This window comes from Hemiscyllium ocellatum, chromosome 39, assembly GCF_020745735.1.
Source record: "Hemiscyllium ocellatum isolate sHemOce1 chromosome 39, sHemOce1.pat.X.cur, whole genome shotgun sequence".
NCBI lineage: Eukaryota > Metazoa > Chordata > Chondrichthyes > Orectolobiformes > Hemiscylliidae > Hemiscyllium > Hemiscyllium ocellatum.
The window spans coordinates 7,045,012-7,059,068 of record NC_083439.1 but is presented as its reverse complement, the minus strand read 5'-3'; the positions used below and the strand labels follow the sequence as shown (position 1 = coordinate 7,059,068).

The following is a 14,057-nucleotide window of genomic DNA, read 5'->3' as shown; positions in this document are numbered from 1 at the left end:
TAAGGGAAGAATAAGAGGTCAGTCAGTCTATTGGCGGATTCCTGCGGACTCACCACATACAAATACACTGTTGTGGACTTACCAACTTATTTAATCTCCTCAGGGAGCTGGTAAACATGGGTAAACCTAAGGGAAAAAAATGAAATTACTTCCTGACCCCTAAAGGCAATTGAGCATAAATTCCAGGATAATTGTTGTATTAGGACAAAGAAAATGAATAATTGTCCTCAAAACAAGGTCAGAACTACAGGGATCTTTGTTAATGACTGAAATGAGTTATTATCATGAAAAGTGATTATAAAATCATTTACCTATATAATTAAGAGTCCTCAAACTCATGCATTTATGTCAATTCTGAGCAAGAGCCCATCGCATTTCACTGTGTCACACTTCCAGTACTTTGCAGTGTCCAATACTCTTAAAACCCTAATTGGTTCGTGTCCGTAAACTGCAGCCAATCACTTTCCATGAGGTCACACTGTCTTAAATACGATTCAACAGGAAGAAAGATACAGTAAACAATCAACGAGTAATAATGATGGTGAAAGAATCAAATATATATCAACAACAAGAAAGGTTATCTGTGAATAGTCAGGAAACAAAGATGGGCAAGCATTAATTATACTCAAATGTTTTCAAAAACATATTTTCTTAACAGTTGCAAAATCAAGAAGTTTGCAACAATATGATTAACAATTTAGTGTTTTGAAGTTTACAGTAATGTTTCCCTCCAGGTTTAGCCTCCTTCCTGAGTTCCTAAGCTCGAAATCTGTAGTTGTTTCTGGGCTGGGGAGGTAAGGTGAAGAGTGTAATTCCCAGAACCAACTGAAAGCTACCATCAACCAAAGTAGATTGCTAGTTTTATTAACTAAAATTCACACCATACCATCTCAGTGATCAGTCTTGCAGGCTATCATTGAAAACGTACAAATATCTGGAAATTTTCTTGAACGTATTAAACAATTTTAGTGGGGAGTATTTGACATTAAAGTACTGTATATAATCCAACACCATGATCCATAAATAAAAATATAGTCAGTAATAAATTCAACACAGAATTCAGAAGAAATCTAAGGATAAAAAGAATTTTTAAAAAGCAGCTGCAGAGACAAGACAATTTGAAAGGAACTTAGGGATAGAAAAAAGGTAGGCAGAAAGTGAAGGCAAATAAATGATAGACAGACACAAAAAATGGGGTTCAAAATCAGAAACTAATGATATATGTTTCACCCAGACACTGGAAATGAGCGAAAACTCCAGCCTTTTTTTACACAATTCTTTTTTAATGGCCTTGAGCTGTATCATTAAATTATGTATCTGGCATGCTTCAGAAGTCATACTTAAAAGTTTCATAATTATAAAAAGAAAGTGGTTACTTTATGCTGATTTCTTTTATATTTGGTGCTGTGCATTTGCAAAGAAAGCTATCTAATGTGCAAATACTGTTCAGCAACACCGAATTACCTCAAAGATGTTTACACAAATGAAACTTATAGCCTTAAGGAGACAAACTAGCTCTAATTAATTCCACCTTAGGAATTGAATGGTACTCGAGATATTGCATGATACAACAGTCCTATCATTCAGCCTACAAGCTTAAGTGAGAGATCCAGTGCTATTACATAATATGATGAAGAACACATTCTCTGGTCCATCAGCACAAATAGAATAAAAGATTTTGTTTTAAAAAATATACTGCTTTGTATCTTGGTCATACATCTGAGCCATGCTACATTCTGCTGCGCAAATTTTCCAACCAGAGCCAAACTGCTCTATGGTTGACTTCCTGTGGGAAAGCTGCACAACTTCTCTAGACCCAGCCATATATACCACCTATTGATTGTAGACTCACTACATTATGGATTTATGTACCTGATGCTGTAACACCACTAGAACTGTCATGCCTTTCAAGGTACTTCATAGGATCACTGTGCTTCAAGGAATTGTTGCTGGCTGTAGTAACAAGACTGTCCCTTTCTGCATTGAATCTACACAGAAATAACATATTGTCCATCTCAATTGAAAAGAGGTCGCAATCACAAATAGACTGCAAAGCCACACGGGACATTAGGACAAATGAACAAAGGTTTAATTAAAGAGGTTGATTTAGAATGTGTCTCAAAAGAGTGATAAACAGAAAGGTGAAGAGGTTTAGGGAAGGAATTCCAGAGTTAAGTCCTTTGCCAGCTGAAGACACAGCTGTCATTGGAGTGATGAAAACCAGTTATCCTAAAGAGGCCACAATTAGAGGAGTGCAGAGATCTCATAAGATGTCGGATGTTAGAGAAATGGGATGTGAAAAATGCCGAGGAGTTACTGGATGAGAATTTTAAAATCAAAGTTGAAACCAGATGCATTTAGTGGTACCATAATCATTCTTAATAATTTCTATTGTCACAGTAAGCAACCATGTTCTCCCATATTTCATGAATAACATGCCAAGGAAACGTCACTTTACATAATTTTTCTGTGGCAGTGCATATTTTCCTCAATGCACATTAGACAACAATCACAATCACCAAATGTTAATGTTTTCTAAACTAAAAGAACTGTGAATGCTGGACATCTGAAACAAAAACAGAAATTGCTGGTGAAACTCAGCACGTCTGGCAGCATCTGTGGGAAGAAAGCAGAGTTAATGTTTTGAGTCCTGTAACTGGACTCTGCAGATCTGATGAAGAGTCACCAGACTCTAAATGCTTTCTTCCCACAGCTGCTGCCAGACCAGCTGAGTTTCACCAGCAAGTTCTGTTTTTGTTTCACAGTTTTTATCCTAGCAGCGGTATTTTCAATTTAAAATGGCCAGTGTGAGTGATGCCTGTGGTCCAAGAATTCTTTGGGACCCCAGAACAAAAGATTTCTGATGGCAGGATGCAAATTACATGTGGGAGCAGTCACAGGAGGGGAACAGAGTGTGGCTTTTAGCCAACAGCCCCACTATCCCAAAGTCAGATCCCTGACGAGATAGAGTTCTTTATAATGAGGAACCACATATCCCTTAGTGGCTTCTGACAAACCCAATGAGATTTGCTGTGTGGTCTTCTGAAGCTGCAGAAAAGCTGTGGTATCACATTAAAACTCTGAGACACCATTCAAGTGGTAATAATCAATGTTAATTCATTCATTTATGAGTCTGACATCCCCCTGCTGCTGGATGGATATCTTACGTCAGTCCCTTCTCCCCTCCAACTTAATTGGAAGAAGTTGTCCTGCTGCTAAGAGATTGTTGTGGAGCCTCTCCCATGATTAAGTGACACTAGATAGCATGGTTCTTGACATGATGGGCTATACTAAATCCAGCCCATAGCATTAACTTCTTATGTATTTATAAGAGGACAGGCTTTCATACTGTTAATACTTAGAATACACTGTAAGTGGTTGCCAAAGACCAACCAATTTCCTGCCCTCCTCCTACGATGGGTTGGATAATCATTCTGTGAGTCCTGATTATCACCAAGAATTTAAATGGATAAAAGTTTGTCCTATGTGGTACGAAGCTATATAGACCTGAAGATCCCAAGTTTGATGAATGGTTGGTGTTTCATTATTTAATTTCAACCAAAGCACCTATTGAGATATCACAATTGGCCGCAGCACCATTATATGAGTGAAAATTCAATTATGACTTCAGTGAAGTTTGTCAACCATTGCTGAAATTGATTTTGTGTGTGAGGTTACCAAATGAAAAAGAAGCAGTAACTTGCCTTTCCAAGAACTGTTTATTACCTCGAGATCCCAAAATATTTTACTGTCAGTGAAATACTTTTGAAGCATAGTTACTGTTATAATGCAGGAAAAGCAGCAATCAATTTGAGTGCAGCAAGTTCCTGCAAACAGTTATGTGGTAATGCCCAGACAATCTGAATTGAGGGATAATTATTCTTCAGGACATCTGCCAGGAGTTTCCTGCTCTTCTTTGAAATAATTAGATTAGATTCCCGACATTATGGAAACAGACTCTTCAGCCCAACAAGTCCACACCAACCCTCCAAAATCTAACCCACCCAGACCGATTCCCCTACCCTATATTTACCCCTGACTAATGCACCTAACATTATGGGTAATTTATCATGGATAATTCACCTAACCTGCACATTTTTGGATTGTGGAAGGAAACGAGAACATCTAGAGGAAACCCACACAGACACAGGGAGAATGTGCAAACTCCACATAGACAATGCTCAAGATGGAACTTGATCCCAGATCCCTGGTGCTGTGAGGCAGCAGTGCTAACCACTGAACCACCATGCCACCCCAATGTTATGGGATATTTTATATCAACCAGACAGAGCATGTCACAAAGTACAGCACTCCCTCAGCACTAGATTTTGTGGTAAAATCTCTGGCACAGGACAGTTTGAGTCATTATATGCTGCCAGTGACCGAGAAAACCCTATAAAACATAAGAGAAGAAGTAGGCCATTCAAGTCTTCTCCATTATTCAATTTAATCATGGTTGATCTGATAATTCTCAACTCCACTTCCCTACCTTACCCATGGTTGACATTTAGCTTCAGACTGTGGTTGTCCACAGTTTGATGCCCTGACAACCACATAAAAAAATGGCTACTTTGGAAATCTAGAGGTGTGAGAGTATTTGGATCAAAAGGTTGCATAGAAAATAGAAATTATACCTCAAAAGCTAGAAGCTTTAGCAGAAGAAATATGCAATCAGGGAAAAATTGCTGTACTTAAAATGCATAAAATCCTGACTTACAGAAGGAGGCATAAAATACAGTATGTAATTTGCTGTTGCAGTATACAACAGTTTTAGGAAATCAACTGTATCATTAGACAAAGTATAGATCTCTATTTCTTAACTGTCAAGTCCCAGTTAGTGATGTCGTTCTGCCTTCCTCCAATTTTGCATTGGAAGCAAACAATCTTGTCTGCAATTAACTTCCAGGGCCACCTGAGACTGCACTGTTCACATTAAAGCAATCCTCTTTATCATTGCCACTCTTTCTTCTAAACATCCAACAATAGATGAGAAGTGAACCTTAATGAAGGGGGCTCTCAATACTAATCCCCTGAATGATATGATTATATTCCAACCCCTGACCTCCGTCAGCCTCCAGTCCATCCTTCACAGTGATCAACACCAGGGGTGTGGAAGGTCTATCGACTTTCATGTAATACAAGAAATTATTTCAGTTGCTTAATTGTTACACAGTGGAAGTGTTAGGCAAGAAATCAAGCTTGGTTTTTAGTGCTGCAAGCAGCAGAGAATTGCTTAAATCAATACAGTAGTTTGTCAGGCCTATTCTCAAAGGACACTGCCCATCACCACACAGTCAAGAGGCCCCATTGTCTGTCTTTATTGAATAACAGGTAAGCAAAGTCAGCAATGTACATTATCAGAAATCAAACAAGCAAGCTGACGAGAGGTTCAACCTTCGTGAAATGTTACATTTACTGGTAATTAAAAAACATTTTATCAGCTTGTGCTCAAGATGGGAACTGCAGCAAGAGCCACTGACAGGGCTAAATGCCAATGAATGAACATTATTGTACTCTAAAATGAATGCAGTGATTTCAACTGTTCACTAAGAACTTTCAATTAACACAGGTTTTACATAAGACGTGTAATTTTAAAAACATTATATTTACAAAATATTTCCTTCACACCATTGTCCGTCTGGATAGGACTGTTCTTATTTGGTTTCATTTTTATCTATTTAGTTGTATTGAGAATATTATTTTAATAGCTTCTCTTTCTGGTCCCACTGTTAACCCTGTTGTCTTCCAAGGCTCTATCCTTTACCACTTTCTATTTCTCATCTTCATGATGCCTCTTAGCAACATAATCCTAAAGCAAATATTAATTTCTGCATGTAGATGATGACATTGGGTCACTAAATTATCTTGTCTGACGTACAGTACTGCATGAACAGGAATTTCCTCCAATGCTGAGAAGAATAAAGCCATTGTTTTCAACCTCTGCTCCAAATGTTGTTCCCTAGCTATCATCTTGATCCCTTTCCTGGCTACAATCTGAGATTCAGCCAGTACGTTTACAACCTTGGTATCACACTTAACCCTAGATAGGCTAACCAGCACAAACTCACATTATCTTTAAAATGGCCAATTTCCACCATTGAACATCACCAGACTTTGCCACTGCCTTCACTCATTTGCTGAAAAAAATCCCTTGGGCATGCCTATATAACATCTAGATTTGACTATTGTGAGGCACAACTTGCTGATCTCCCATGTTTTGTTCTCTCTAAACTTAAGGTATCAAATTGCTATGCTTGTCTTAACTTGCATCAAATGCTAATCTCCCATCACCCCTCAGCTGCTGATCTGTATTGGCTCCTGGTGACACAACATTTTGTTTTAAAGTTTCACACTATTTTTATTCAATTGGTCTCATCTCTGCCTATTCTCTGTATCCCTGCAACCTGCTGAGATACCTGTACTCATCTAAGTTGGGCAACTTCAGCAATCCTGATTCTAACTACTCCACCACTAATAACTGTACCACTACTGTGTGTTCAGCTGCCTGAGCTCTTGGCTCTGGAATTCTCTGCTTATATCCTCCATCTCTCTGCCTTGCTTTCCTTCTTTGAGAAGCTCCTTAAAGCCTCTTTGGCCAGGCTTTTGCTCATTTGAATTAATAACCCATGTGGTTCAATGTCATATTTTGATCAGTTAAGCACTTGTGAAGCACCTTGGGACATTTTATATTTATATAGCACCATTAATCTAGAAGGACAAGGGCAGCAGATGTATGGGAACATCACCACTTTCAAGTTCCCCTTCAAGCCACTCATCATCCCAACTTGGAAATATATCGCCATTCCTTCACTGTCACTGTGTCAAAATCCTGGAACTTCCTCCCTAATGACATTGTAGGTCAACCCACAGCAAGTGGACTTCAGTGGTTCAAGAAGGCAGCTCACCTCCACTTTCTCAAGGGCAACTACAGACAGGCCAGTCAGCAGTACCCACATCCCACAAGTGAATTTAAAAAACATATAAGTTATTGTTATACCATTCTATTTTGGCTTCTAGTTCTTAAATATCATTCTATTGAACCTCTTAGATATATGCCACAAGAAGATACTTCGAAGTGCAGGCACTATTGATGGCAAGATTCCATCTTGAAAGCTGTTGGTTTGTATCCTGGTCATCAACTCTGTCTTAAGCATCACTTAGAAGGCCAACTCTCATGTGGCACTATCGTATTTGCTGCATTGGACACTAGTGGGGTGAGAAAGTGCACAAATTGCTCATCTTGTTTTCTCTGGGCTGTCTTCTTAGACAACTGAGCTTTTCATTTCTTCTCACCTCATCCAATGCCCTTCCAGATAGCTTTCAGAGAGGATCAGCGGCTTCTATTTGAAGATGGTGTCATCCACCATCTTTATATTTAATTTGCAGGTGTCCTTGTCGGGAAGGTATAGGCACCCACAAGGACATAACCCAGTGTTCACTTCTCTATACAAAGATATACAACTGCCATCCATCTGAAAAATGTGTGACTGAGCTATGAGTGCCAATGGAATTATCGCATTCCAATCCTCTGTCTTGGTGGCCTTATCTTTCCAAGAGAAGTTAATACATTTGAAACAGCAAAGGTGAAACATTTCATCTTTTTGACATATGTTGTTCAAGTCTTACCACTATAGATCAGTGCACCGAGAATGCTGGACGGTGTGATTTACACATCCACAGTTTGTACACAGTTGGATCACAAAAATAAGATGAGTGACTGCATACTGCACAGGATACCAGGTATATCTTTGCTTTTAAACAGTCATAGAGTCACACAGCACAGAAGCAGACCCTTTGGTCTAACTTGTCCATGCTGACCAAATTTCTCAAACTAAACTAATCGCATTTGCCTGCATTTGGCCCATATCCTTCTAAACAGTTCCTATTCATTTTCCTGTCCAAATGACTTATAAATGTTGTACTGTACCTGCACCTACCACATCCTCTGGCAGTTCATTCCACATATGAATGACCCTCTGTGTGAAAAAGTTGCCCTTCAGGTTCCCTTTAAATCTTACTCCTCTTCAGCTTAAAACTATGCTCTCTAGTTTTGAATTTTCCTACCCTAGGGAAAGGATCTTTACTATTCACCATGTCTGTGTCCCTCATGATTTTATAAACTTTATAAGGTCACCCCTCAACCTCATCCACTTCAGCACAAGCCTCTAGCCTAAACAGCCTCTCCTTATAAGTCACTGTTTTCTTTCAGGACCACCTTGATATCTAACACACAGGTGTTGTCTCAAGTTTTATATCTCACCCAAAGGACATGATGATTCAGTATTGTCCTATCAGTTTAGATTATATAGTCAAGTGATAAACCAACAAAATTTGTTAAAACTAGGTCAACTGCACTTCAACTGAGCTTAGATCAATTTTTTTCACAGATTAATAGAACGTAAAATAAACTTTATAAGATTTTTAAATCATCTGGCAATAAAAAAGCAATTCTTACACTCACATTCCCTCAAGAGTTTCACACCCAAGCTATTTACTCTACAACAAGGCAGTTCTAAAGGTAATTATGAAAATATTGTAGCCATCTTGGTAGGAATTTACATTACTAGTTTGAGTTGCAGGAACCAATGTGCAGCTTGCAGTTCTAAGTTATATTGTTTGCTTTGTTTTGATTTCTAAGAAAAATGGAGTTGAATGCTATTGACTGTTCACAGACATTGATAAAGAGAAAACTGAAGTTTCAAAAGTTTACATGAAGTTGAATAATTTCTTTTATAATAGTTATACACAGCAGGCACCAAACACAATCAATTTGAGATTATATCTGGACAATTTCAGTTGAATTTTAACTGGAGTTTTCAATACCAATTACACTACACAATTCATGTCAACACAAAGCTGAAATTCATTAGCCTTTAATCTTGATTCAAACTACAATTGAACTAGCTTAAAATATAAGGTAGAGATTGCCACTGAGGTTGTTCTCAGATTTAAAAAAATCCAATTGCTTGTTTTAAAAACTATTGAGGTATTTGACACAAGTATTAATGTAGTAAGTTCAGCACCTTAAACCAAGTAGAATTCCTACAATTTTCTGAAATCAATTTGCTAATCAAACAGCATCCAACAATAAGCAGCAAGATATGCTCAACATCTTATAGTCTAATTATTGATTACACACTACTTGTTATTTGCAAGTAATTTTCTTCTGACTTACTGTACAGCACCCATTGTCATGTTTAACTTTTTTTTCCACTTTGTACCTAAGATTTTGTACCCAAGACTGTGCCAGGATTGGCAACTTCATGCACTTTTCACTGTTCTCCTGTATCCCTGAATGAGTACACATGACAATAAACATAATTCTAATTCTAGTTGTGAGATGTCCTGCTCTTGTGACTTAAGGGCCCAGACTACAATTATATAGTTATGAGTGAATGTAGAAAGTAGCTGGTGTTGAGTCCAGCTTATGCAGTAGTGTAACTGTATTGATAAAATGGGGACAGCAAAGTGGCTCAGCGATTAGGATCGCTGCCTCACAGCACCAGGGACCCGTGTTCGATTCTACTCTCAGGTGACTGTCTGTGTGGGGTTTCCACATTCTCCCCATAAAACAAGAAGTACCCTATTCATAAAAAGAAACAAATTGGTGTTTTCTTGATCTGACTTTATCAGATATAAAAGATTAGGGAAAATAGGGTAAAACTTGAAATATTTTAAATCAAAACAAGGTTTAATGAAGATTAGAAAAAAGAATTGCTTACACAATGAGACAGTAAACTGTATTATACAAAATAATCTTCACTGCGTGCAGCCTCAAAAGAAAACAATTTACAACTTATTACAGTGTTACCAATGGCAAAGCCAAAATAGTGCGATTGATGAAAATCTGAAATAAAAACAGAAAATGCTGGACGTACCATGGGAGCACCAGTAGAGAGAAACAAAATTCACAACCTTTGAAACCTTCACACTGTTTTTCTCTCCTCTCCACAAATACCACTTGACATGTTAAGTACTTCTAGCATTTTCTGTTTTTATTTTAAACAAAAATGGCAACTTCACTGACATAGATGGTTGCTTGTGATTGTTGTGATGAAGGGATTTTTCTTTTGCATCCAAAAAAAGTTTGCAGTTATCAGGTGTGAAAAGAATCAACCCTACATTCAATAAAATGCTCACCTAAAGAAGGATCGCCTTGCTAAAGAATCAAGGATCACATAAGTGGTCATTTGAAAGTTCATGCTGTACAACTATATGTATATGTCTTACAAAACTGAAAGATTCCAATAAAGAACACAGTCGTTTTTAAACTTTTACAGAAAAAATCTGCAGGCTTTTTTTTATATATTACCAGAAAATAACTTTATTTTTCAGTTATCAAATAGACTTTCAAGTCTCATCCTTTTGCGAATTCAGGACAAGTTGCTAGCAGTTTGAGATTTAGTGAATGGCTCCTTCATCTTCCTGGTAGAGAAAGTAGATGTTCACTGGACCAGAACTGGTGTGAACAATCTCAGTGACTCTGATAAGAAACCATGCACCGATTCCGTAAGCTAAACATGGAATACCTGGACGGTTTCAGGATGAAGAGGGAAAGAAACAAGTGGTTACTTTGTACAACCGGTTCAGCAGTGTAAAAGCTGCACTTTCATTACGATAAAGCTCAAATTTTTCACTCTTAAGCCATTGACTCTTGTTCCACAGATTCCACAAGCATTGACCCACAGGCTTGAATCTCCAGTACTCTCCTTGTTGACAATCCACAACCATTCATCGATTAAAAATTACTTTCAGAATCCCATGTCCTCACCTCACCAACACACCAGACTAACATCATCCTGGTTCCAATGGCTCTGTGTACCCTTCTATATCAATTATGTCTGGCCTTCACTTCAAATGTCTCTATTGGTGCTTGCCCCACATCATTCAGCTTCTTGTCTATGCTGAGACTCTTCACTCCTCTGGCAACATTATGCAGTTTAGTGCATTCATTCCCATTCTCTATGCAACATCAGTGATGGCCACTCTTTTAGGCATCATGCTCCATAGTCAATGAGATTGTCCCTAAAACTTTTGCCTTTTCTCCCACTGACCCCCAACTTTCTATTGTCAAATTGCTTCACAAAACTTTACATATCTAAACCCCTTTCTTTTACTCATGGCTGATTTTCATCTTCTCTGTAAAGTGTCGGAAACATTTTTTCAAAAGTGAGGAACTCTATCCTGCTTCTAATCTCATAAACAATTTTACAACATTAACTGTCACACTCACCCAAGTTAACAACTTTCAATGCAGTGAAGAATGTATTCTCTAGTTCCAGGTTACATCTGGGTGCCATGGAACAGTGGTACTTGATGAATGGGAAGCAACCTGTCCTTAAGATGTGATAATTGATCCCTTTGACATTCCAGTTAAAATTGGAGAGTCCAAACTGGTCATTTTCCACAGAGCTGTATTTAACAAAGTATGATGTCCAATGGGGCAGTTTTCTCTGAAGTAAATGTTGTGTTAGGACATCAGAAGCTTTGGGCTTTACAATATTGGACCCAAAGGAATAAAAGATTATTTTAAGTAGGGCATCATGAATCCTCTTCATTAACACAATCATGGCTGTAACAAAAAAGTTTCAAGATGAGTATATTATCCACAGAGCATCGTTATTGAGAAATATGAATAACAGCCATTTTCAACTACAAATTCAACACAAGAAAATGCAACAAGAAAATTCAACGCAAGAAAATGCCAGAAAATAATGAAGGCTTGAGAATAAATGCAAAACAAATGATACAGTGATGAATATTTCTACAGATAATAATCCACATAAAGCAGGAGCAGTTTGTTTTAGCTGCTAATGGTAGACAATCAGAAGAAATCGTTTCATAAATTAAGAAGCTTGTGCATTCATGCAATTTCTGCGATTCATCAGATAGGTGGAATCAGGTTAGTACCTGAGCAACAGTGTTATCACTGAGCTATTTAGTGTAATGATTTGAACATAAATTTTAAAAATCACACTCAGGCCACTCTGCATCTTGTATAACAGTTTTAATTAAATCATTTCAAAATGCTGCTACCACCAGTAACAATTTTATAGCGGCCAGATTTGGAATGATAAATTTTACGATTTTGAGTGAACATAGTATAAAAATGTCACAATACTATTGTTAGTTATAGTTGAATTAAATCATAAAATCAGTAGTATTAAATCTTGACATAATTTGCAACAGCTAATTTCTCCAATAAATACAGAATTGCTAAGTGAAAATGTGACTATTTTGAACACGAAATTTATCACGAACCTGCTTCACCAAAAAAATTACCTAATCTTGTGCTAATTATGGATTGTTGTCCAAATCCCTATCCCTATATTAGCATCTTGTTTGATCCTCATTGCAGTACTAAAGGAATACAATACTGTGAGAAGTATCTTTTTTAAAGACGAGATATTAAACAGAAGCTGCATCTGCCCTCTTGGGTGCGGCTGGAAAGAATTCATAGCATTATTTTGAAGAGCAAGGGAATTGTTCCCAGTATCCCAGTCAATGCTTATTCTTTTCCCAAAATGTCACAAGCTATTTTCACTGGTAAATTATCAGACTCGTGTTTATTTAATATTGCTAGGTATAAATTGGCTGCCAAATTTGTCAAGAAAATAGCAACAATCACACTTCAATAATTGGTAGCGAAGTTCAAGAAGAAATGTTAGTGGAAAGTACTGTATCATAGAATAATACTACACAGATGGCTGTTAGTCCCATTGTTCCTTTGTTAGCTAGTGCCTTCAAAGAACTATTCTGTTAATCCCATTTTGCTGATCTTTCCTCATTCATAGCTAATCGCCTCTATTCCCCATTCCTCCAAGCACCCATCCAATTTCATTTTCAAATCTACCACTAAACTCACTTTCACCGCCCTCGCACACCACACACTGTGGGCCGTAGCAACTCTCAGCATAAGATAAAATTCCTCCTAATATCACCTCTTTTGTAATGTCACTTCTTTAGTAAAATACTCCAAATCAGTACCTATTGGTTAATGTCTCTGTTACTAGAAAAAGTCTCCTCTAGCTGTTTATACATTTGTTGTATATTCTTTATTCCTTAATGAACCTACAATCCCATTACAATGGATGGTTATTTTAGAAAATACCCTTTGATTAGTTCTCAGTCTGAATTAATCCATGGCAATCATCAATCCTTACTACTGATGAGTCCCAGTTGTGATTGATGGATCCCTAGTATTTATAGACCTCTTTTTATTAACAGATCACTGTAATGGTTAATTGATCCACGGTACTATTGAATCCCGGTACTGATTGATAGATCCCAATATAGATTGATGAATCATTAGTCTTATTAGATCTTTGTTTTTTTTTAAACCAACTTGTTCTGAGATGTTATTACACCCCTCTGGAATAGGTAGGGCTTGAGCCCAGCTCTCCTGGCTCAGAGTTAGGGGCATCCCTGCTGTGTCACAAGAGCCCCCATAGCTCTCTGTGTTGACTGATCCCAATACAGACATCCTTTTATTGATTGGTGGGTCCTTAGGATTAATAGATCTCTGCATTGACTGATGGAGCCCAATGCAGATTTCTTTCCCGGTTGATGGATAGGTTGGACTAAAAGCTTTCTATATCAATTGATGGATCCAAATATAAACGCTCAATGTATTTATTAATTAAGGAATCTCTAGTATTATTAGGTCCCTTCATTGACTGACAGATCCCGATATAGATCAGTGGTTCCCTATTATTAATAGATCCTGGCCTTGGCCAGTGGATCCCCAGTGGTATTTGTGACCCTGTTGCTCACTCACTTGCCGGAAGCGGTTACCCGGAAACTGCCGGCTCCTTCTCCGTTACCATGGTACCTCACCTCCTCCACATTCCCATTCCCCACAGCTGCAACTCCCCGACACATCGGTTCCGGCCGGACTTTCCGTTCCCACCCGCAGCCAGCCTGCAATCAGAGGCGAAAAGCTGAATTTATTGTATCATTTTCCAAAACTTGGGAACGGTCCAGCTTACTTCAAAACACACCAGTAACAACAATAAAAAGCAGCTGGAACTCCTACTGCAAATATATGTTTTTCCAGC

General features: G+C 37.9%; 1 protein-coding gene across 1 annotated transcript; it reads right to left on the bottom strand.

Annotated features, from left to right (window-relative positions):
* Positions 1 to 9,797: 9,797 nt before the first annotated feature.
* Positions 9,798 to 13,842, bottom strand: c39h15orf61 (chromosome 39 C15orf61 homolog). The gene is made up of 3 exons (XM_060853148.1): positions 13,778 to 13,842; positions 11,234 to 11,572; positions 9,798 to 10,529 (listed from the first exon to the last, which is right to left on the bottom strand). The coding sequence occupies exons 2-3, from the start codon at positions 11,568 to 11,570 to the stop codon at positions 10,402 to 10,404; spliced, it is 465 nt and encodes a 154-aa protein (XP_060709131.1). The 5' UTR covers positions 11,571 to 11,572; positions 13,778 to 13,842; the 3' UTR covers positions 9,798 to 10,401.
* Positions 13,843 to 14,057: the final 215 nt, after the last annotated feature.

Coding starts and splice junctions, on each gene's coding strand:
- c39h15orf61 (XM_060853148.1), bottom strand. CDS start 11,570: ATGATTGTGTTAATGAAGAGGATTCATGATGCCCTACTTAAAATAATC. Junction 10,530..11,233: donor ATTGAAAGTTGTTAACTTGG/GTGAGTGTGACA, acceptor GAAACCGTCCAG/GTATTCCATGTTTAGCTTAC.